This window comes from Schistocerca cancellata, chromosome 8, assembly GCF_023864275.1.
Source record: "Schistocerca cancellata isolate TAMUIC-IGC-003103 chromosome 8, iqSchCanc2.1, whole genome shotgun sequence".
In the NCBI taxonomy this organism is placed as follows: Eukaryota; Metazoa; Arthropoda; class Insecta; order Orthoptera; family Acrididae; genus Schistocerca; species Schistocerca cancellata.
In genome coordinates this window covers 183149395-183175067 of record NC_064633.1, presented here as the reverse complement: position 1 = coordinate 183175067, position 25673 = coordinate 183149395, and the positions used below count along the sequence as shown (strand labels likewise).

Genomic DNA, 25673 nt, shown 5'->3' with positions numbered 1-25673 from the left:
CCCAATGTTAATACAGGGAGTACTCATTTTTCATAAATTATGTTTTATAACACTAGCTACCAAGTTATATCTATACAAAATGTTTGCCTTCTGTTGTTCATAATGTCACTAAGAAGACTATTTTCTGGGGCAGGTTTGGTGCTGGTTACTGATGCAATTTCTGCACTGGGCCTAGAAGAGGGAATGCATCAGCTTGGTCAACTTTCTGTAGAGGTAAAGGCTGGTTGTGCATATATTGCTGGCACTGATACTCTTTGCGGTAGCATAGCAACTATGAGTGAGTGTGTCAAATTCTTCAAAGAAGCTACATGTAAGTGAAACATGTATAACACATAATAAATTTGGGATATTTAAAAGGCATGCAGAAGAGAAGCAGCACTAATCATATAGAGGTTCAGTTGGATATAAGAAATTACATACTGACAGGACATCTTAATATTAGTGCAAAAACTTTCCAAAGGTCTGAACATGACTGTCAAATGTTCTTTGTGAGTTGCATTTTTGTTTCGATCACATACTTCCTGTAATGTACAAGACTTGTTTTTGGAACTAATAAAATAAAAGCATTCCATTTCTACTGCTTTGCAGACTTATTAGACAAGAGGACAAATGCTCTTCAATCATTACATCTAGCAGTGTGAAGAACTGCAACACTCTCCGTGAACTCCATCCTGTGTCTCCAGAGTATTGTCTTGTTGGTGTCTTCATTTGATTGATGACATGAAGAATCAATAAGAAAAGTTTGCTGTTTCCTTTAAAAACCTGTATTGTCATGACTGTCGTGGAAGTAATGTTGTTCTCTGCACAATCTTCATATATATATAAAAAGATGCTGTGACTTACCAAACGAGAAAGCGCTGGTAGATAGACACAATAAAACACACACACACACACACACACACACACAAATTTCAAGCTTGACAACCCAAGGTTGCTTCAACAAGAAAGAGGGAAAGACGAAAGGATGTGGGTTTTAAGGAAGAGGGTAAGGAGTCATTCCAATCCCGGGAGTGGAAAGACTTACCTTAGGGGGAAAAAAGGACAGGTATACACTCGCGCGCACACACACACATATCCATCCGCACATATACAGACACAGGCAGACATATGCAAAGGCAAAGAGGTTGGGCAGAGATGTTAGTCGAGGTGGAAGTACAGAGGCAAAGATGTTGTTGAATGACAAGTGATGTATGAGGGGCGGCAACTTGAAATTAGCGGAGGTTGAGGCCTGGTGGGTAACGGGAAGAGAGAATATATTGAAGGGCAAGTTTCCATCTCCGGAGTTCTGATTGGTTGGTGTCAGTGGGAAGTATCCAGATAACCCGGACGGTGTAACACTGTGCCAAAATGTGCTGGCTGTGCACCAAGGCATGTTTAGCCACAGGGTGATCTTCATTACCAACAAACACTGTCTGCCTGTGTCCGTTCATGTGAATGGACAGTTTGTTGCTGGTCATTCCCACATAGAAGGCTTCACAGTGTAGGCATGTCAGTTGGTAAATCACGTGGGTGCTTTCACATGTGGCTCTGCCTTTGATCGTGTACACCTTCCGGGTTACAGGACTGGAGTAGGTGGTGGTAGGAGGGTGCATGGGACAGGTTTTACACTGGGGGCAGTTACAAGGGTAGGAGCCAGAGGGTAGGGAAGGTGATTTGGGGATTTCATAGGGATGAACCGAGAGGTTACAAAGGTTAGGTGGATGGCAGAAAGACACTCTTGGTGGAGTGGAGAGGATTTCATGAAGGATGGATCTCATTTCAGGGCAGGATTTGAGGAATTCGTATCCCTGCTGGAGAGCCACATTCAGAGTCTGATCCAGTCCCGGAAAGTATCCTGTCACAAGTGGGGCACTTTTGGGGTTCTTCTGTGGGAGGTTCTGGGTTTGAGGGGATGAGGAAGTGGCTCTGGTTATTTGCTTCTGTACAAGGTCGGGAGGGTAGTTGTGGGATGTGAAAGCTGTTTTCAGGTTATTGGTGTAATGGTTCAGGGATTCAGGGCTGGAGCAGATTCGTTTGCCACGAAGACCAAAGCTGTAGGGAAGGGACCGTTTGATATGGAATGGGTGGCAGCTGTCATAATGGAGGTACTGTTACGTGTTGGTGGGTTTCATGTGGACGGATGTGTGAAGCTGGCTGTTGGACAGATGGAGGTCAACGTTGAGGAAAGTGGGATGGGATTTGGAGTAGGACCAGGTGAATCTGATGGAACCAAGGGAGTTGAGGTCGGAGAGGAAATTCTGGAGTTCTTCTTCACTGTGAGTCGAAATCATGAAGATGTCATCAATAAATCTGTACCAAACTTTGGGTTGGCAGGCCTGGGTAACCAAGCAGGCTTCCTCTAAGTGACCCATAAATAGGTTGGCGTACAAGGGGGCCATCCTGGTACCCATGGCACTTCCCTTTAAGTGTTGGTATGTCTGGCCTTCAAAAGTGAAGAAGTTGTGAGTTAGGATGAAGCTGGCTAAGGTAATGAGGAAAGAGGTTTTAGGTAGGGTGGCAGGTGATCGGTATGAAAGGAAGTGCTCCAACGCAGTGAGGCCCTGGACGTGTGGGATATTTGTGTATAAGGAAGTGGCATCAATGGTTACAAGGATGGTTTCCGGGGGTAACAGATTGGGTAAGGATTCCAGGTGTTCGAGAAAGTGGTTGGTGTCTTTGATGAAGGATGGGAGACTGAATGTTATGGGTTGAAAGTGTTGATCTACATACGCAGAGATACATTCTGTGGGGGCTTGGTAACCTGCTACAATGAGGTGGCCAGGATGTTTGGGTTTGTGAATTTTAGGAAGTAGGTAGAAGGTAGGGGTGCGGGGTGTTGGTGGGGTCAGGAGGTTGATGGAGTCAGGTGAAAGGTTTTGTAGGGGGCCTAAGGTTCTGAGGATCCCTTGAAGCTCTGCCTGGACATCAGGAAATGGATTACCTTGGCAAACTTTGTATGCAGTGTTGTCTGAAAGCTGACGCAGTCCCTCAGCCACATACTCCCGATGATCAAGTACCACAGTCGTGGAACCCTTGTCAGCCGGAAGAATGACGATGGATCGGTCAGCCTTCAGATCATGGATAGCCTGGGCTTCAGCTGTGGTGATGTTGGGAGTAGGATTAAGGTTTTTCAAGAAAGATTGAGAGGCAAGGTTGGAAGTGAGAAATTCCTGGAAGGTTTGGAGAGGGTGATTTTGAGGAAGAGGAGGTGGGTCCCGCTGTGACTGAGGACGGAACTGTTCCAGGCAGCGTTCAAATTGGATAGTGTCTTGGGGAGTTGGGCCATTAGGAGTAGGATTCGGATTATTTTTCTTCGTGGCAAAGTGATGTTTCCAGCAGAGACTAAGAGTGTAGGACAGTAAATCTTTGACAAGGGCTGTTTGGTTGAATCTGGGAGTAGGGCTGAAGGTGAGGTCTTTGGATAGGACAGAGGTTTCGGATAGGGAGAGAGGTTTGGAGGAAAGGTTAACTACTGAATTGGGGTGTTGTGGTTCCAGATTGTGTTGACTATAATTTTGAGGTTTTGGGGGGAATGGAGCTGGAAGTGGGAGATTGAGTAGATGGGAGAGACTGGGTCTGTGTTCAATGAGAGGAGGTTGAGGTTTGTTGGAAAGGTTGTGGAGGGTTATTGAGTTGCCTTTCCGAAGGTGGGAAACCAGGAGATTGGATAGCTTTTTGAGGTGGAGGGTGGCATGCTGTTCTAATTAGTGGTTGGCCAGTATGAGGATGCTCTGAACAGCCGGTGTGGATGTGGGAGAGAAAAGATTAAGGACTTTGATTAGGGATAGGAGTTGACGGGTGTGTTCATTGGCTGAGTTGATGCGTTGGTGAAGGATTAGGCGAGTGAGGGCTATGGATTGTTCGGTTTGAAACTGGTATAGTGATTGATGGAAAGAAGGGTTACAGCCAGAGATGGGAACTTTAAGTGTTTAAGTTTGGGGGTAATGCCAAATGTCAGACAAGCCTGAGTAAATACAATATGGGAGCGTAATCTGGCTAGAGCGAAGGCATGTTTGCGGATGGAATTTAAATAAAACTATGGTGTCGTAGGGATGTTGTGAGGGTGACATGGTATAAGAAGGTGGAAAGTGTAACATGAGGCTAAAGTGAAAATAAAAATATATGGGGAGAGATAAAGGTGAACTAGAAAGCAACTGGAGTTCTGGTGTGAAAATGTCGAAAAAGTGTTGGTTTAAGCTGAGCTATGTTGATCCTGTGGTGAACTTAGGTTGGTAAACAACGATGTATACAAAGGTTATGTAGTTGTGTTACCTCCAAAACACATTAAAGGGCAGAGAAATTCGGGAAAATTTCGAAAAAACAGCGTGTAAATGTATTAAAAGGACTGGTTATGTGGTGGCAGATCATGAAAATGAGGTTAACAATTGTCTGACGAAGGAATAATAATGTTAAAACCTGTGGGAAGCTGCTAAAAAATGATCGGTTATGTGGGAAAAACGGGAATGGAAATAAAACGAAAGTTGTTAAAACTAGCCGAAATGGTTGTTTAATAGGTGAAAGGAACTAAATCCCCAAACCACCTTCCCTACCCTCTGGCTCCTACTCTTGTAACTCCCCCAGTGTAAAACCTGTCCCATGCACCCTCCTACAACCACCTACTCCAGTCCTGTAACCCAGAAGGTGTACACAATCAAAGGCAGAGCCACGTGTGAAAGCACCCACGTGATTTACCAACTGACATGCCTACACTGTGAAGCCTTCTGTGGGAATGACCAGCAACAAACTGTCCATTCACATGAACGGACACAGGCAGACAGTGTTTGTTGGTAATGAGGATCACCCTGTGGCTAAACATGCCTTGGTGTACAGCCAGCACATCTTGGCACAGTGTTACACCGTCCAGGTTATCTGGATACTTCCCACTGACACCAACCTATCAGAACTCCGGAGATGGAAACTTGCCCTTCAATATATTCTCTCTTCCCGTTACCCACCAGGCCTCAACCTCCGCTAATTTCAAGTTGCCGCCCCTTGTACATCACTTGTCATTCAACAACATCTTTGCCTCTGTACTTCTGCCTTGACGGACATCTCTGCCCAACCTCTTTGCCTTTACTTATGTCTGCCTGTGTCTGTATGTGCGCGGATGGATGTGTGTGTGTGTGTGTGTGTGTGTGTGTGTGTGTGTGTGTGTGTGTGCGCGCGCGCAAGTGTGTATACCAGTCCTTTTTTCCCCCTAAGGTAAGTCTTTCCGCTCCCGGGATTGGAATGACTCCTTACCCTCTCCCTTAAAACCCACATCCTTTCGTCTTTTACTCTCCTTCCCTCTTTCCTGATGAAGCAACCTTGGGTTGCGAAAGCTTGAAATTTGTGTGTGTGTGTCTATCTACCAGCGCTTTCTCGTTTGGTAAGTTGCAGCATCTTTGTTTTATATATATATTACGCAAATCATTTGGTTCTACTGAGAAATTCATCAATTGAGTAGAAGGAGTTGTCCACAAATAAATCCTTTAGGCTTCTCTTAAACTGAATTTCATTGGTTGTTAAGCTTTTTATGGCTGCTGGCAAGTTATTGAAAATGTGCCTTCCTGAATAATGCACACCTTTTTGTACAAGAGTAAGTGACTTTAAATCTTTGTGAAGATTATTCTTATTTCTAGTATTCATGCCATCAGACAAAAGCATTCACAACCTTGTAAAAGAACAAACATAGCAAGGTTCCTTTGGAAAACACTCGGCATTGAAGGCAACAGCAGCATCAACATTTCTCCTACATTCTCTGCAATCACGATCATTTCAGTGTTTTCTTCTGTGGTTGCAACATTCTTCGTTCATGTGCATGTCTGTTCTCCACATTATTGGTAGGTGTGCAGGGCAATAAACATTGTGCAAGTATTGTAGGTTTAGAACCACATCTGTTCTAGTCTGCACAATACATGAGCTCTGGTCACAGTGTACCGCCTGTTATGATACATCATAGTTCACTACATGGCCACTGTAGCGTGTTGACTAGTTCCCTGTTCGAAATATTGGAGGAATACAAAGTTGTGGGTTTCCAATTAGAAGTTCTGAAATACTGGCCTGTCCTAACCCCCCACCCCCCCCACCCCCACCCCAACCGTTCGCCCCCTCCCCATCAGCATGGAGGTTGTGTAGGTAGGGAATATTGTAGGTTGGGGGCTGATGCACAAAGCAGCCTGAGTGGTAGTGGGCAGGTGGGTAGTCTCCACATGACCCTGTTTATGTTCAGTGATTTTGCTGTTTCCCCTTTGTTTATTGCTCTCACATCAAACTAAAACAAAACGGATTTCTGTGGCTGGGAGCAACCAAGTGAATTAAAATGCAGTCACATAATTATGGAAGGCTAAAATATGTTACTAGTTTCAGATTTTATTTTATTTTATTTACACCTTTCTGACAGTCAAGCATTAATCGCCTTGCAGAACAATGAAGTTATTTTTGTCAGTTTGCTAAAGGAATTTCCTTTTATTAATCTTTTCTGCTGAGGCAGTCAATTTATTTGAAACGAAGTGCTTAATTCCTCACTGTTAGCTAGTTTCAACGGTTCGCTGCGTTTCAATTGCACATTTTTGTGTTCTATCACGTATGGCACTATGCCATAATAGAGATCCAAATGTGAGATAATACAGTACTGGTATTCCAAGAAAATATACATCCGAATCTGGACATATGAATGTGCATTTTAAGCCAAATTATGCATTTTAGTATGGTTCACGAAATTCTGATGCTCTTGGAGTATCCTTTAATGTCTTGTTTCTAATGTAAGATCTTTTAATGTTTACATGTACGAACATGGGCATCCTGCATCATGGTAGCTGCGTAAGTGCGGTGACACCTGTTTATCTAGCGCTCTCTGGCAACTGCTGAAATGAACATATTTCTAACAGTTCACGGGAAAATATTGTGAATGGTTGTTTGAAAAGTGTTACTTTCAAATCAAATTTCCTTTTACGCAAGATGAACAACGTGCAAGAATGTATGATGTGATTTTTTAAATCACAGAGTGTTTGACTCTCATTTAAAAATCAACTCCTTGAGGATGACTGTGTAGAAGAATTTCGAGCCCAGAAGATCAGACATTTATGCGACACATTTATGAGATGTATCTCAAAGTGTAACACGCACAAAAAAGACCAACATTATATGAGAAAGCTGAGCTTCTCTTGCAGCTTATACTTTTAGAGACCAATATTATATGTGAAAGCTTTTTTTCTTTTCTTGTAGCAACACTATGTATATTAACTTAAACCATTAACTTTTCCTATTTGTGTGTTCGTGCTTCTTGCTATTGGCTGACTACATCCCGTGTCCTATGATCTGAATGTCCACTGTCATCAGCTGGCGAGATCACATGACATGAGCTATGACTGACTTACAAAAGCGCATCGTAATCTGGATTTCAGTGCTTCAGAAAGTAACATGCGGTGTTTGTGGAATTCGAATTCATACTTTTGTAATACAAAAATATGCAGTATACATTTTGCTGCAGATCAAAGATCTTCTAAAGTGCCAAGAAATTCTACGCTGATGTATAAAACCATAACCATTCAAAGGATTAACATGTTTTACAGTTCCGAGGAAAAGTATACAGTCACTTAACAAGGAACAAGTGTGTTTTCACCCAGGAGACAATGTGTTTTGATGTGTTGGCAAATGTGCCAACACCTTGTAGATAGAGGAGGCCGAAATGCACGCTATCTAACGCAGACGGGCGTGAATTCTGGAACAGGATAAGTAATTGAATGCTAATAAGAAAAGTACGTATCTAAGTTAATACTCAACTTTAATGCATCCTTGTGGTACATCGCTCTTGACTATACGAATGAGACTATCTCCAGATACGGTTAATTACAATCACTGTAAGGCAAATGGCGCCTTGCTGGGTCGTAGTCATGGACTTAGCTGAAGGCTATTCTAACTGTCTCTCGGCAAATGAGAGAAAGGCTTCGTCAGTGTAGTCGCTAGCAAAGTCGTCGTACAACTGGGACGAGTGCTAGTCCGCCTCTCTAGACCTGCCATGTGGTGGCGCTAGGTCTGCATGTACTGACAGTGGTGACACGCGGGTTCGACATGTACTAATGGACCGCGGCCGATTTAAAGCTACCACCTAGCAAGTGTGGTGTCTGGCGGTGACACCACATGTTTTTAACCAGGAAAAATCCGGTATTTTTTTTAATTTTATTTATTTATTATTATTTTTTCCCCCTTGTCCACGTATACACCCTGGTTTGTGTGTCGAATTTGGTTGAAATCACCCATCCATAATTGAAGCTCGAGTTTCAAAATGCTGTAGAAAGAGAACCACTGCTCAAATTACGGCAAATTTGAACAGCATATTATTGTCTCAGGGGAACATCATGGAACAAAATAAGATTTAATGAAAATTTTATCAATTGTAAGCATTATAATGTACATGATGTCAGCTACAAAATCACAGTGAGATGGCTATGGTAAGAGCTGCACATTACACCATCGATACTGTTAAGTGTACCTGATTGCAGAAGTTCAGCAGTGATAAGCCCGTCCACCACAGCAAGGTCGAACCATATCAGATGGAAAACATTGGTTACAATGTAGTAGTATTGATCTACTTTATCAGCCTGTGTTGCTAGGGCTATGTGTGTGATGGGCACGGATGGGGGAATGGTTGAAACTGATGGTGGAGGGATGCATAGAGAGAATGGGTGGGAGGCCAAAAACTGCATAAAAAGCAAAACGACATTGGTTTTTAATTGTCCTGGGACCAAAAACCAGATATAAAGCAAAATGACATCAATTTCTAATTGTCACAAGACTGGCACAATACATGTTCAATATGTTGTCCACTGTTTCTACTATAAGTTTAAATCGAGAAATAGCATGTTCCACAACAGATCGGAATGTATTGGGGGTCACTTTAGGAACACATCTTTCAGATTACCCCACAGCCAGAAGTCACGCGGATTAAGATAGAAAATCTATAGGGAAATTATGGCTGATAATTCTAGCATTTCCAAAATTCCTCTCCAGCAGCCGCTTCACTCATTGTGGAATGTGTAGAGGTAGGCCATCTTGCACAAAAATGATCCTACAAACACATCAACACTGTTGAAGGGTTGGAATGATGTTGATGTGCATAGTGTTCACCAGTGATGGCACAGGTAAAAGGACCTGCGTGATCCATCTCCTTAAGAAAATGTAGCTGTATGATAAATGCCGCCATCAAGCTGCACCACACAGTCACCTTTGCAGAATGAATGGGTACTGTTTGTTGTGTGTGCACATTTTCTATTGCCAATATTCAGCAGTTCTGCATATTGACATGTCCTTGGAGATGGAAATTGGCTTCATTTGTCCACAAAACGTCCCATGGCCATTTATTGTCCATGTGAGCAAGGAATTCCAGATGAATGTTTTCTTTGAACTTTTTTGGTGTCCTATATCAATCCTATCTCACGTGGATCCCACACGCACAGCACTGCTCCAGAAGAGGACAGACAAGCGTAGTGTAGGTGGTCTCCCTAGTAGACCCATTGCATCTTCTAGGACTTCTACCAATAAAACAGTGTCTTTGGTTATATTTCCTCACAACTTTATTCATGTGATCATTCCATTTTAAGTTTTTCATAATTGTAATCCGTAAATATTGAGTTAAATTCACAGCCTTTAGATTTGCACGATTTATCATGTGCCTGAAATTTAGTGGATTCCTTTTACTATGCATGTGGATGAATTCACACTTTTCCTTCTTCAGATAAAATTGCCACTTTTTGCACCATACAGACATCATGCCTAAGTCATTTTGCTGTTGTTTTTGAACTTCTTATGACTTTCCCAGGTGGTAAGTGACAGCATCATCTCTAAACAATGTAAGAGGGCTTCTCAAATGCTCCTAAATCATTTGTGTAGATTAGGAACAGAAGAGGGCCTTTTAATACTTCCTTGGGGAATGCCAGATATCACTTATGTTTTAATCATTAATTTTCCATAAATTACCATGTACTGTGACCTGACAGGAAATCATGAATCCAGCTGCACAACTGAATTGATATTCCATAGGCACACAATTTTATTAGAAGTCAATTTTGAGGAAAGTTATCAAAAGCTTTCTGGAAATCGAAAAATATGGAATCAGTTTGTCATCCCCTGTCAATGGCACTCATTACTTTGTGTGAATAAAGAGCTTGTTGTGTTTCATAAGAACAATATTTTCTGACTCTGTGCTGAGTATTTGTCAATAGATCGTTTTCCTCAAGATAACTCATAATGTTCAAACATGGTATATGTTCCAAAATCCTACTGCAAATCAGCATTAGTATGTGTGTCTTTAATTCACTGGTTACTCCTATTTCCTTTCTTGAGTATTGGTGTGACCTGTTCAACTTTTCAGTCTTTTGATAGGATCTTTCGTCAAGTTATCAGTGGTACACTATGTGATCAAAAGTATCTGGACACTACCAAAAACACTTACTGCCTGGTACACCATATGAGGCCTCAGTAGTCATTAGACATCATGAGAGAGCAGAACGGGGCACACCGCAGAACTCACGGACTACTCCGCAGAACTCGCGGACTTCGAACTTGGTCATGTGATTGGGTCTCACTTGTGTCATATATCTGTAAGCGAGATTTCCACAGTCCTAAACATCTCTAGGTCCACTGTTTCCAATGTGATACTGAAGTGGAAACATGAAGGGACACATACACCACAAAAGTGTACAGGTCGACCTCATCTGTTGACTGACAGAGACCGCAGAGAGTTGCGAGGGTCATAATGTGTAATAGGCAGACATCTATCCAGACCATCACATAGGAATTCCAAACTGCATCAGGATGAACAACAGTTAGACGGGAGGTGAGAAAACTCAGATTTCATTGTTGAGCAGCTGCTCAAAAGCCACACCGCGCCAGTAAATGCCAAATGATGCCTTGCTTGGTGTAAGGAGCGTAAACATTGGATGACTGAACAGTGGAAAAAAGTTTTGTCGAGTGACGAATCACTGTACACAATGTAGTGATCTGATGGCACGGTGTGGATATGGCGAATGCCCAGTGAACGTCATCTGCCAGCGTGTATAGTGCCAGCAGTAAAATTCGGAGGCGGTAGAGTTATGGTGTGGTTGCATTTTTCATGGAGGGGGCTTGCACCCCCTGTTGTTTTGCATGGCACTGTCACAGCTCAGGTCTACATTGATGTTTTAAGCACCTTCTTGCTTCCCGCTGTTGAAGAGCAGTTCGGGGATAACAATTGCATCTTTCAACACAATCGAGCACCCGTTTATAATGCATGGCCTGTGGCGGGGTGGTTACATGACCATAACATCCCTGTAATGGACTTGCCTGCACAGTCCTGACCTGAATCCTATAGTGAATACCTTTGGGATGTTTTGGAATGCCGACTTCGTGCCAGGCCTCACCGACTGACATAGATACCTCTCCTCAGTGCAGCAAGCACTCTGTGAAGAATGGGCTGCCATCCCACAAGAAACCATCCAGCACCTGATTGAACATATGCCTGTGAGAGTGGAAGCTGTCATCAAGGCTAAGGGTGGGCCAACACCATATTGAGTTCCAGCATTACCAATGGAGGGGGCCACGAACTTGTTAGTCATTTTCAGCCAGGTGTCCGGATACTTTTGATCACATAGTGTGTAAGCTTGCTAAGTATGGGGCCATTGTATCAGCATACTCTGAAAGGAACTTAATTGGTATACTACTTGGACCAGAAGATTTGCCATTATTAGAGAGATTCGAGCACGCACGGAGGCTTTCCGGCAGTCGTTCTTCCTGCGAACCATACGCGATTGGAACAGGAAAGGGAGGTAATGACAGTGGCACGTAAAGTGCCCTCCGCCACACACCATTGGGTGGCTTGCGGAGTATAAATGTAGATGTAGATTATTAAGGGGAGTACGTACGTCCTATACCCACAGTGTTAAATTTGCAATATTGATGACCCATTATCTCAGAACCTGTGACAGATAGAGATCTGAAAGTTTTGGGATGTATAGTATCACTCCTTTTCTGATTACTGAACCAGAATCAAAATGTACAGAGAAATAATCAGCTAGTTCTGATTTTTTTAAAATGCTGTTCAATATTTTCTTTTAAAAGTCCACTTTTTCTTCTGTAAGTAAAAAACTGTTAGAGGTGGAGATGTTTTGGGATGTTCAGTAGCTGCAGTATACTAAGTAGTAACATAGTGTAAAATTAGAGATATGTATCTGTAATAGTTCCTGAGATTATGGGTCTAATAATTTTAAAAACATCATTTCCAGCAAATCAAGTTCAAACATTTTATTTGATTTTAATTTACACATGGAGGCATGCCAGCTTCTAGAAACAGCCAGGCCCATAATCAGCATTATCTGAATCCTGTTCTTGACTATCTGCAAACCTAGAAGCTTCCTTCTTTTCCTGCCTTTTGCTTCTTTAGTCATTTCCTCTGCTGCACGCTGGGCTTTCATGATCCTAAGTCGATCCATTCGCTGAAAGGTTTGCAGTGTGTTGGCACCTGGAGTTATACCAAGTTCCTCTAGTACCCCAATTCTTCCCTTTATACCATCATTAAACATTATCACAGCATCACAAACACCCAATCATAGAGTTTTCCTTCCTACAAAGACATTTTTTGGTATGCAGGTCCAAATTACATTATTGAAGGACTCATTCGGGTTTTGTGTTCAACCATGGAGACACTTGGAAAGAAGGTCAGGATGAGCTAATTCTCTATATATTGGTTTAATAACTTCCATCACTGCAGATGGCATGCTATTTTTGTGCCTAAATTGTTCCTCGCTGCCCGCTGCCTGAGCTTTTCAGTACTTGCACCATGAATCAGCACCATGTGGACAAAGACCATGTATAAGTGTATCATCAGTGGAAGAATGTAGCCCACACTGCTCATTTCATCCCTTGTAGGTCATGTGTATTGTTTCTCATTGCCATTCCATAATAATGCTGGAGTTCATCGATGTTTTTGTCTGTAAGTCTTCCTTTACCATTTAGAATCTTTCCATATGATAACTTCTCTTTTCCTTTCGTCTGCTTCAATTTTCGGAGATGTGTTCCCATCCGTTTTTGAACGTGGCCCACACGTTCAATCTTAACAATCTGCTTATTACCATAAGGTTGGCTTTCCACTACTGATTTGTAAGCTTTTGAATCACCATCCCCCAAGTATTCAGTGTAACACACACCTCTATCCTGTTGTGAACATCTGAACATAGAAACAACTGCAGTAGCCTCGATACCCCCACTGGTTCCCTCATATTTCTTAGCACAATTTGTTTTATGGCTTTCACTTGTTTCATCAACTGATTTACACTGACAGTATTTAGTAAGCACTTCAATGTCTAAAACTTTACCTGTGTCAACACTAGTGACAGTTGCAACTGCATTTCTTTAATGTGTGACCTCTCTTCTGCCATGTGCCATCAACTGCCACAGAGAAGTCTGTTGTGTTATTTAATTCTACTGCCTCTTTAGCAGCAGCTTTCATAGAAGCAACAGCAACAGATTTGACACATTGACCAATTACTTCTGTGTACTTAGTTGATCTGGTTGGTGGGTTTGGCAAGTTCAGTACTTCAGCTGCAGTCAATCCTTTCCCAATGCACCTCATTCCATACAGGAATCTAACATTGCTCTCAAACAAGCCATTCTTGCACTTTTCAGAAGTCCAAAATGATGTCGAGAGCTTGCAAACTTCGCACTGAATATCAAGTTTGTTAGCCAGTCCAGTCCTTGCAGATGAGTCCTCAAAGATGCCAATTTGCCCACCACAAACGTTACATGACACAGCATCTTGCAAAACTTGTCCTAACACACTCAAATCTAAAAGAACATAACCTAAACTATTTTGATCTTTGCCAATAAATAAATCCTCATGGTCTCAAAGTGTCCTCTTTGAAGCACTAGTAGGCGTGTCCTTATCACGTGTCTGTGAAAAATCTATTTCAGGATCAACACTGGATTCATATTTTGTGATATGCTGATTTCCATGGAAATGTCGCTTCTTAAAACAACCCTTTCTTTTCGTCATGTTGAAAAGAGGTATAAGAGCGTATAATAACACACCAAACCACTATGTTTTCAGTTCAAAACTTTTGAAACACGACAACCACAAAGTAAATAAACAAAATGCATGTGCTATACTGTCATTTCTGTTTACACAGTGCATCCAACCTCTTAACACAAACATTAACATGATTTCAAGGAATAAATAGCTGAAAACCACAGCCTTCTAGATTGAATAGTTCAAGAGATAGAGATACTTTGGCAAGTCAGTGCAGAACGACCGGATAATTTTACGCATGCACTATTAACTTTGAAATGATAAAAACTACATTTCCAATTGGAATTTTTCGACAAATAATATTTCAAATTATTCAGGAGAGATCAAATATTAATAAGAGATAATAATCAAAAAATGTTACTTTTTGACTAATTCCGCCATACGTACTCCCCTTAAGTGATTTAAGCTGCTTTGCTACCAAGGATGTCTATTTCTCAGTTACTCATGTTGGTAGTTGTTATTGATATGAATTCTGGAATATTTACTTCATCTTCTTTGGTGAAGGAATTCCAGAAAACTGTGGTTAATAACTCCACCTTAGTAGACTGATATCGATAATGTTACAATGGTTATCTCACAGTAAAGGTATTGATTGTGTCATGTTGCTGATGTACTTTGTATAGACCAGAATCTATTTGGATTTTCTGCCAGATTGTGAGGCACAGTTTCATTGTGGAAGCCATTAAAAGCATCTCGCACTCAAGCCTGTGATAAGTTTCAAGCTTCAGTAAAACATCACCAATCTTGGAGAGTTTGTGTTCTTTTAAATTTAGCATGCTTTTTTGTTACTTGTGGAACAGTGTTCTGATCTGTTTTGTGTACCATGGCAGATCAGTATATATCTCATATTAATTTATTTGGTACTTCTCTCTCGACTGCCATCTATACTATTTGTTTGAATTTAAGCCACACCTGACCTGTGTTTTCATAGTCAGTTCAGTAGGAGTGGAGACTGTTTCCCAGGAAGGCACTAAACACATTTTTAACTGCTTTTTTAAATAGCTATATTTTGCATTTATTTTTGGTGGATTTTGATGTTATAGTATTCAGTCTTGCTATAACGATCTTATGTTCAGTAATCTCTGTAAGTGTCATAATGCTCCCTATTTGTTTAGGATTATTTGTTGCTAAGAGATCGAGTATGTTCCCACAACCATTTACACTTCAAGTGGCTCCTAAACTAATTGATCAAAATAATTCTTGGGGAAAGCTTTAGTATGGTTTTGGACAGCATTTTGTGCATACCACCACCTTTAAACATGTATTTTTGCCAATGTATTGAGGATAGTTTGAAGTCACCACCCACAACAGCTGTATGAGAGGGGTACCCAATTGAGACGAGACACAAGTTTTCTTTGAACTGTTCAGCAACTGTACCATTTGGATCAAGTGGTCGATAAAGTGAATCAGTTATTAATTTATTCCAGTTGTGAAGTATAACCTCTACCCATACTAGCTCACGGGAGCTATCTATTTTAATTTTGCAGCAATAGCTCCACCACCATATATATAGAGTATACTTTTCACAATGGCTTCACCTGCATGCACGATTGACACATACATTGCACCATTCTTCTCCCCCCTCCCCCCCCCCCCCTCTCCATCTTCATCTTCCTCTTCTCTCTTTCCATCTCATCCTCCTTCACACTCTCTCTGTCCACCTTTGCCTTTCTCTTCTCTCTTTCCATCTCATCCTCCTTCAGACTCTCTTAGTCTACCTCATGCTCTCCTCGTGCACTACCCACTGTCCCCCACCCTCTCTCTCTCTCTCTCTCTCTCTCTCTCTCTCTCTCTCTCTCTCTCTCTCTCTCGCTGCTCTGCCCCCTTTTACTGTACATCTCATCCTCCCCCTCTTTCATTATCCCTCTCCTCCACTCTGCTAAGCCATGCCCACCCCACGTGTAGCACCTGAGTAACAGAGGCTAATACTATGCCCAAAACACGTCTGCTGTGCAGCGCAACCTGCGCATTGAAGGCTGGAAAACCAGTTGTTGCCTCTGACACATAGGCCATCCTGCAACAGGTCACTGACACACAGGCCACTGCATCCACTACACTTGCCACATTTAGTCATCAATGTCTTTCAACATTCCTAGATGTGAGGATGTGGGTCCCCAGAAAACATTCATTTTAGGTCATGAGGCAATCGCTGAAATGGTGTACAGGGAACTGAGAGATATAAATCAAATAAATTAATAAGAGATAGTATAGATCCCAAAATATACACAAAACAGGTCAGAACATTGTTGCAGAAGCAATGAAACAAGCACATATGAAACACATAGGCCATCCGGCAACAGATCGCTGACACTATCTCCACATCATCATCTCCGTCATGCAGGACAGCCTACATGACAGGAGCTGAAAAAGCTGTGTTTTGTCCATTTATCAATTTCTGTTGGAACTAGGAGGTTCCAACCTCCACAGTACTATTTGTGTAGCAGATCTGGGTGAAATAGATCCAGGGGTTTAGGATGAGATGCTGGAAATACACACATGCACTGTTTTATATATATCATTGTTTTATTGCAATCCTAGGTACAAATAAAATAAACAAGAGGGGTTACAGATTTTTCAGATCAAATGAGAATCAATCTTACAATTTTTTGTTCAGTTCTCCAAACACTATCTTCTATTCAAAATGCTGTTTCTGGGTGAATATTCAATCTTTTATGACCATCATCTTTATTATTTACTAGTTTTTTTTTTAATAATTCCTACTACAGTAAAGAGATTCTCTTACAACCTCCAATGCTGCATAATTATGACAGCCCACTTGCTTAATGCAGTATATATTTCAAAATATACTTTATTCTTACATTAAGTTATTTCTGTTCCTATTCTTGACTGTATCTTTTTTCTAATCCTGATTATTTCATAACTTAGTCTCCATCCTGTTAATCCCAAGAATTTCTCTTAGGTTTCTATTATCCAGACAGCCTTTGTTTAACAGTTTCGGAGGAGGGTTTATTTACTATCTTACAAAGAAAATGTGTGAATTTAATTTATTCATAATTAGTTATTTTTCTTATTGCAATATCTTTCAACTCAGCCCACAGAGTGTCATTGTAAGACACTTCTTGTAAGTCTCTGAAATGTTCACTGACACAAAATGCTTTATGTGTGACTGGAATCCCTTTAGATTTTATGTCAGATTTTGAGATGGACTTTCATTGTGCAAACCATGAAAAGCATCTTGCATTGAAGTTCTTGCTAAATTTTAAGTTTCAGCAATATTGGAAATTTTGCATTCTTTTCAATTTTTTGTGCGTGTTTCATTGCTTCTGCAACAATGTTCTGACCTGTTTTGTGTGTATTGTGGAATCTCTTATTAATTTATTTGGTTTATACCTCTCAGTTCCCTGCACACCATTTCAGTGATTGCCTCATGACCTAAAATGAATGTCTTATGGGGAACCACATCCTCAAATCTAGGAATGCTGAAAGACATTGATGACTAAATGTGGCAAGTGTAGTAGATGCAGTGGCTATTTGCAAAAACAGTTCATGAATATTAGCAGCTGCAGCTGAAATACAGCGCATGTAGTTGTGAGTGGAAACAACTGTCATCTTTCTGTGTCCACAGTTTCTTTGCACAATGTTTCATTACCACCATATAATTACGAATACATGTACTTTCAGCAGTGATTAGCTATGAAAGAATGGGAGTGCTGTTTTATACATGATAGATTGTCTTGAACTCTGAGGCTGTTGTTCAATGAAATGGCGTTGAAGGACTATAATCGGCAACACACACACACACACACACGCGCGCGCGCGCGAAAACCTGTTTCATTTTTGTGACCAGTTTCAGGCCATAATGGCCCAAAAATGGTGTCGGTAATGAAATGAATTTGTTGCCGAAGGACCCTGATTCGATGCCTGGTACCTCTTCGGATTTTTATGAGGTAGAGAGGTCTGGAATGGGGTGCACTTAACCTCGTGAAGCCAAATGAGGAGCTGCTTGAAAAAAAGAAGCAGTGGTATCACCAGCACTCATTTACTGTCAATAATGGCTGGAGGGATTGGTAGCATGCTAATCATATGTCACAAGATCATTCTGAGACTCAGAACAGGCCAAAGGCCTAATCCAGGAGTGGTGTTTATGTACAAATTCAAAGGCATTTGGGCTGCTTTCAGTATGCCTCAACAGCCTATAATAGAACAAAATTACATTTAAAATATGTGTGCGCAGCTAGAAATTCTCTTCACCTGATATCATCCCTTATTTCTTTGTTCAACTTATTTGATGGAAACTTCTTTCTTCTCTGATTTGGTTCAACAATAGTTTTCTTGGCCACAGCTGTCTTGGCGTACATTTCCAAATACTCAAAAGTATTTAAGAAAAATATTTTGCAAACTTGCATTCATTGGCCACAAATTTCAAAGAAATAATGAAGTGTCATGTTACGCCAAAAATTCCGTTTTGTATACTACCCCTACATTTCTCCTAAAGCCATTGTTATTTCATTCTCTCCAGAAACTGTTGAAAATATGCTGCCTATCTTCTAAAGTAACATTTTCTGAACATTTACTTTTAGAAGAAGATTTGTATGCAGCGTTAACACATTTTGCTGAAAATATTGCACTGGTTTTAGATGTATAATCCGCTCCTGCTCTCTGCTTCTTTTTCTTGTATTGCACTTCCATTTATTGTTGTGATGCACTAACTTCCATCCTCTTGCAAATTCAATTCCTTGTGTGGTGAGAGTATTAATGTCATCCAAGGCATTAGATGCAGTATTTAATGAAGCAGTCTCTCCTCCATTATCAGTCACATGATGTGACTGAACACCCTCATGGTTAAGAGAACCTCACCATCAGAGTCCTCTGCATTGAATCTCTTCAGTGTCTATTTTATGGGTAACTGCATTCCAGTTTAAAGAAAGTTTGTTTAAATACATTTATATAAATGTACAGCACTTGGCCAACCAAAATGAAAATTGAAAGTTGCATTCCTGGTGGTCTTTTTGTCAGAAGTGAGAGCTGCTTTTGTAGTTGTCTTAGGCTCTGAGAAAGTTTCGACAATGTTAATACCGTTGACTGGTGTTGAAGTGTGCAGATCATTTTTCTCCTAAATCAGGGAATGTACATAAAGAGCTTTCTTGCTTTCCATTACAACAAATAATGTCTTACAATTTGTAATAGCTATACATACTGACTGAAAGTTTTCGGTTGATCATGCATTGAGATTGCAGGATACAATATTAATTCTTTACATACTTGAAATACTTATACATTTTCTTCCCTGTACTAACTTAAGCATTAATTCCATGATCCCTTTTTTCTGCCACTAATAGTATCCATTTTATTCTTCCAAGTCCACCATAAAATGCTGCTCCTAACATAAAGACATACAGCCGTTTGCTATTTGCACATGATCAACAATTCATATGATAATATAGAAGTAATGTATCACTGAGAGGTAAACTATCATAAAAGCCAGTATGATAAGGGGTGTGGTGGACTAAATTCAGCTCAGTTGTCATTTGATCACTTACCATTGCATATCGTTGAGCTCTGCTTGTACATACTATAATATTACACTGCTGAATTTCTTTTCTGTGGAATATACTCATATAACAGTTTACCTCTAAAAAAAGTATGATTTAAACAAGCCATATGTGATAATGACCTCAAAATCATCATTTTCGCACTTACGATAGTTTACCTCTGTCATCCAGATTTGATAAGTGCTATATGCCAAGATGTTGATCAAGTTGTTTATTTACTATCAAGCTAGCTCATCAACTTTTAGTATCTGCTCAGTTGGCAGATAATTTACTCTTTTTCAGTGATTTTCTCAAATGTTGCAGTTTCGGCATCCTGTTTACTAACTGTTAGGAACTATAGGAATGCATGCAGCTAAGTAGGCTCTTAACATTTTTCTTTCCATTTATATTCTTATTTCAAAAAGTAAAGTTTTCAATGAGTGCACACAGTATTGATTTATCAAATTTGAGCAATACATTATTCTCTTTAGCCAACTACCAAACAGTCAGTCATATTCATACTTATTGTTGTGCTGCAAATAATTTACTGGGAACAGCTGAGTAAAACTGAGACACCTTCCACTGCTAACACAACAGGCTGTGGAAACGAGCCAGTTAGGGCTGACTAGGTGAAGTTACATCAGGGGCTACTGACTGATGTGATAAGAACTTCCCCAATGTGTCAAGACAGTTACCACATGCTACGGCCAGACAAAGGGACCATATGCATAATAGCATTGATTCAGTAGAAAGGCAAGGCCTCTTGGTGTGGGTGACGTGATTGCTTCATGTCCAAGCCATTGTTCTGTTATGACTTAGATGACAAAAACTGATACATCAGCAACACAGTGATGGACCAAGCTCATATAAATACTCCTCATTTCTAGACAGAGGCACTGCATTCTACCAGCCACTAGGTCGGAGGGAGAACCTGTGATGATCCGTGAGTGTATGTGGATCCACCATTCTCCACCTCTGGACTCTGCTACTGTGGACTTTGTGTCCTCCAACCAGCAAGCCACCTAGTGGCCTACAGTTTGATCAAAGTGCAATGCAGCCACTTTCACTAACTCCTTCCTACCTGCCTCTACTCATTTTGGCAGACACTGCTGCTACTGTGAGCCAGTTCATGAGCCATTTCATTCAAGCTGGATCCACAGCCTGATTCTGCATGCCCCACCCCATGTTGCCCACGACTGCCGAGTTGCTACCATCAGCACTGCTCTGGCCAATCAATTGCTGCATGGCATTGGGCTGCCGGCTGACAGCCGCACCTCTTTGCACACCTCCTATTGCTTGTGTCCAGAGGACGATGGCCTCTCTGAATATCATCCTAATTGTTGTACTTGACAAACAAGAAATGAATGTTACAACAATGGTGTTTTCATGGCGATATGTCAAATGACTACCAGGTTATCCATTCATCATTCCAGTGCAATCCTGCCAAAGTAGAGGTCACACTAACAGCCTCTAAATTATTTGTACTTACCCATTTCAATCAAAACTATACTTCTGCACACATCATTCTTCTTGTAGGATCAAACTTTAGAGATTGTATGAACATTTAATGCTTGAGGCACAGCTTTTTTAGGTGAACATTTTCTAACATTCCTCATATTGCATACAATTGTTTATTTTCCTGCCATGTAAAATATGAATTAAAACTTCAGCTTTCAGTAATGAAGTTTTGACATCAAGATGATGAGACAGGAAGATTCAACATAAATTGGAAAGGAAATCTAAATCACTGTATATAATCTCAAACCGATGTGTATAAACTTGTGTCTGAGTCCACAAGGCTTTCAGTATCTGGGCAAGAATGGGATTGGTGTTACATTTTGATATACATAGAGCAATAAAAGTTTCTGTTAAAGACAAACCAGATTTCAAAACTAGACATTTACTGAATGTATTTTAAAACACTGAGTACGATAAATAAGCTGTTAAGTTACCACTCACCATAAAAGACATCTTAGTCTTTCAGTATACACAAACTAATAATCTACCTGCAGCTCTTATTTCTTTCTGCAGGCTATATTTAGCAAAATAGACAGAACCCTATCCAGACATGATTAGACCTGATATCTACCTCCTTCAAAAAATTAAAAAGATGTGTGCCCTGTTAAAGGTAGTCTCACCCTCAGAGATCCTGTAATTTATAATATTCCACTCGGAGTACAGCAACAGTTGTACTAGACAGCCCCTACTTACTATGCCAGACTGTCGAGTGTGTTTATAGTTCTATACTAATATAAAAATTTGAAAAAGTTTGTGGTTTCCATGCACAGCCTTCCAGACAAGAATTCAAATTACCTTAGATAACATCAACATTTTGCCCCACTATCGTCTTATTGGAGTACTGTTTACAGGGAGGCTGCTTCATCATCTCAGTACACTCTGTGGCACATGTAAGGATCTATTCCTGGTGAAGGGCTTCTGATTATATCTAGAACAAAAGTGGGGCATTTTTAGCATCCCACCATGATAGACATTTTTGGAAGCCCTTTGAATGGTGTTTTCATATTTGTTGCATTGTAAACTGATGGACTACCTCCATTGTTGGGGGTATATCACTGCGATAGCCTAGAAACCATACTGATTTCATGGTCACGTGGTCAGCCATTCATCCCACTGGGTGTTATTCATTAGCCACATTCCATCCTTACCTGTACTTAGTGGGACCTCACCATGCCTGACAACTTCTGCTGGTACTTCACTGACAGTTGCCATAGAGCAACACTAGTTCACTGTTTGTAGTCTGTTGGAATGTCACCACCTGCACTTTGAGCAGGCAGTGTTCCTTTAATCTGGTTCAAATTCTAGTCTGTCTCAGCATGAAGGAAATTAATGTATCTTAAATACAGTTCCATTGATTATCTTCACTCATTTCACTTCTTAAATACAAATATTCATTTGTCTATATATTTCTTCTGTTACAATTGGCATTAATTGTGTTTTATCCCCATTTCAGTTCTTGCTCCCAACTCTTGACTTCCTTTTGTTTATTTAGAAGCCAAAGGTTTCGTAAAATACTATATCTTTGCTAGTCAGTAATTCCTAAGATATTTTTTGTTGCCAACTGTAAGTAATGATCAGATTGGTAGAATCTTGTATGGTGCCCATATTATATGAAAGTTGGCAAATTGAGTTTTCCTCAACAGGCCTTCTTTGGCAAGGCTAAAGCATTTTTTACCAGTTGCTTACAAACTTCATGAATTCCTAAGAGATGCAGCCCTAATCATCACTAAGATTGTAATTACTAATGGAAATAAAAATATGCCTAAGCATAAACATATATTTTTGAATATCGTAAAATTTGAGAATTTGTAGATGATGTGGGGCCAACTTCATTTCAGCTGAACACATTGAGATTGGGGGGGGGGGGGGGGGGGGGGGCTAACAGTCATTGACGTGCTGAGGGTAACATGAAAAAGACAGTCATTGACCATAAAATTTCATTTGTATATACCATAATAAATAGTCAAATGAACTAGAAAATACATGCATAAAAAGAGAGAGAATGTTTCAATAAAATTTTGTTTAAATATCTTTTTTGAACTGTAACATACAGTAAAATACAAATATTAGTGCATATCTTGTGAGCTAATACATTTTTTAGATTGAATGTCTTTTGAAACAACAGAAACTTCTTCCATAACCACAACAGTATGTGTGTTCATCATTATCATACCAATAACTCTTACTATAACAACAAAAACAATCACCCAGAACTGCACGTCAGGGGAGACTTACCAGACAAGAAGGAGAAAGAATCTCATCCGATGCCGTCCCTAACAATCAGTCTTTCAATCTCATCCCATGCGGTAAGTCTCCTCTGACCCACAGTTCTGGAAGACTATCTCGAAATCTGCCTCTTCTCCTAGACCTCTCCAGTCCTTTTCCTTCATCCCTCTTCCTTCCCCTTCAACCCATGTGCCTGAAGAAGGAGCTACTGGCTCTGAAGGCTTGCCTAATTATAACATTCTTTTATGTGTGTGTTCTGCCGCCGCTTGGTGAGTAGATTCTTTTATCCATCCTAACTCTTACTATGTTCACAGAAAACACCTCTGTGGACACACAATCAATTTGTGAGCAAACATTTCCTTCTTAAATTAATGTATTTTTCATTTCAAAATTAATCTTTTATGTTAAAATTTGGTTACTTAACAGGCTTGTTAATGAACTTGTGCCTTTGTTACCAAAATGTATATCATTCTACGTCATCTCTCGCACGTAGTTGTTTCCTTACAAGCTCGTGAAATGAATAGTGGATTGGTTTTAACATGCCATTTAGTTGAATAAATTCATTGTTTGAGCCTTCTTCTGCCTGAATTTGCATGTACATGAGGTTGGGAACTTAAGCGTAATTATTGAAATCAGTGAAATTATTAAACTTCTATGAACAAACTTTTCCATGCAAGAAATTTGGAAAAGCTAAAATCCAAGTTTGTGAGGTCAAAGATATAGATATTGTACTGGTATGTTTGTACTGGTTTGTGGGTGAATTATATAATAATTTATCTGCAAAATTGTGTGTTAGAACCAAATTAAGGCTATACTTGTTCCATAAAAACACGGGAGAACTGCCGGATATAGGAAGTTACTGATATTCGGCAGTTCTCCTGTGTTTTTATGGAACAATCAGTACGCCGGGAAAGCTTTAAACATCACATCAAGGCTATACTTTATTAATAGAATCTTCTTTTATTAGGTGTTCTGTGTACCTTCAAAGAATCTTATCTTTAATTCTTATTTATAACATGAGGTCATGGTTGAGAGACGAGGCAAATACTCCGACGGTATCACTAAGTGGAATTGTTATTGGAACATGTGGAGAGAGGAGTGTAGTAATTGATACTGCACTATGCTCTAAAAGTTTAGGGATCCCAGACAAGTTTGAGACAAATAATAGTGCAGTTGTACATGAACAAAACTTCGTACCTTGTTATCAAATTTCATCTTGTCACTAAACATTGTGAATTAAGATCCTGGATTCACATTTGGGAGGTGTGAGGTAAAAGCCACAAGAACTAAGTAAATACTAGGATGGTGCCTTTGAAACTGTCTTTGTGATTGCCTGTGTCCTCCTCCTCCACCACCACCACCCACTCCCAACACCTAGTTCAATCTCTGCAGGATACTAAACATAAAGCTTCCTCCTTGTTCTGCTGTGTCTCTCTGGATGAGGAGTTCTTGATCACTGCCCCAAAAATTGCCCCCCCCCCCCTTTCTGATGATGATGGATCTTGTTAAATTTCTAGAATTAAGTCAGTAACTGAAAAACACTTTTTTTAACAGCATGCAGTATAGTGGAAGCCCTAGAAGCTGCAACATTGCACCCAGCAAAAGCACTGGGCATTGACCAGACAAAAGGAAGTCTTCACTTTGGAGCAGATGCTGATTTTATTTTTTTGGGAAAAGATATGGATTTGTGGTCAACATGGATCAGTGGAGAATGCGTCTACCAAGCTAAAGGCAAGACGGAGGCTGCTTGCTTTTGTAAAGTAAAGAGAAAGTGATTTTAAAAAGGAGATAAGGTAATAGTATGATACTTCATCTAATATTTTTCTTGACACTGTCTGAGAAATTTACCTTTTGTGGTGAAAGCTCTTTTTATATATTTCATTTTCTTTAAGACTACAAGAGATTCTGGTGAAAGACCTCTGTGAAGCATATCTCATTTCGGCGCAGCCACAACTATATCATGAAATGGGAAACAGAAGAAGGGCACATTTGTTACTTGAAACAGCTAATGTAAGAATAGTTTCTCATCATAATATATTCTTATTTGTTGGTAATTGCATAAAAATAAGTTGTTCATTCATTGAATAAATATATTTCTATACAAATAAGTTTTTTAAAAATTTCTTTACATGGAAATTTAGATACACTCGAAGCTCAACTACTACACATGCAAGAGCTAAGTGAAAGTTATCATACAGCCACAGCAGACATGAACTATGTATTTAGTCACTTATTTATTTATTTTCCTCCTCCTCCTCCTCCTCCTCCTCCTCCTCCTCACCCGCCCCCTCCTTAATATATTACCCTTTTCTGATCTTTTTAAAGTTATACACAAGCAGTTGCACTCATATGTTATTATAGTGTAAGTGCATCAAAGAAATTTGTCCTAATGATGAAACGGGGTTATATGCTCACTTGTG

At 40.2% G+C, this 25673-nt stretch overlaps 1 protein-coding gene across 1 annotated transcript in view; it reads left to right on the top strand.

Annotated features, from left to right (window-relative positions):
* LOC126094670 (N-acetylglucosamine-6-phosphate deacetylase) overlaps window positions 1–25344 on the top strand; it is a 118641-nt gene extending 93297 nt beyond the window's left edge. The window contains exons 7-9 of the mRNA XM_049909180.1: window positions 134–310; window positions 24808–25046; window positions 25146–25344. Coding sequence (XP_049765137.1) covers window positions 134–310; window positions 24808–25028 — 398 coding nt within the window. The 3' untranslated portion in view covers window positions 25029–25046; window positions 25146–25344. The remainder of the gene's footprint in view (window positions 1–133; window positions 311–24807; window positions 25047–25145) is intronic.
* Window positions 25345–25673: the final 329 nt, after the last annotated feature.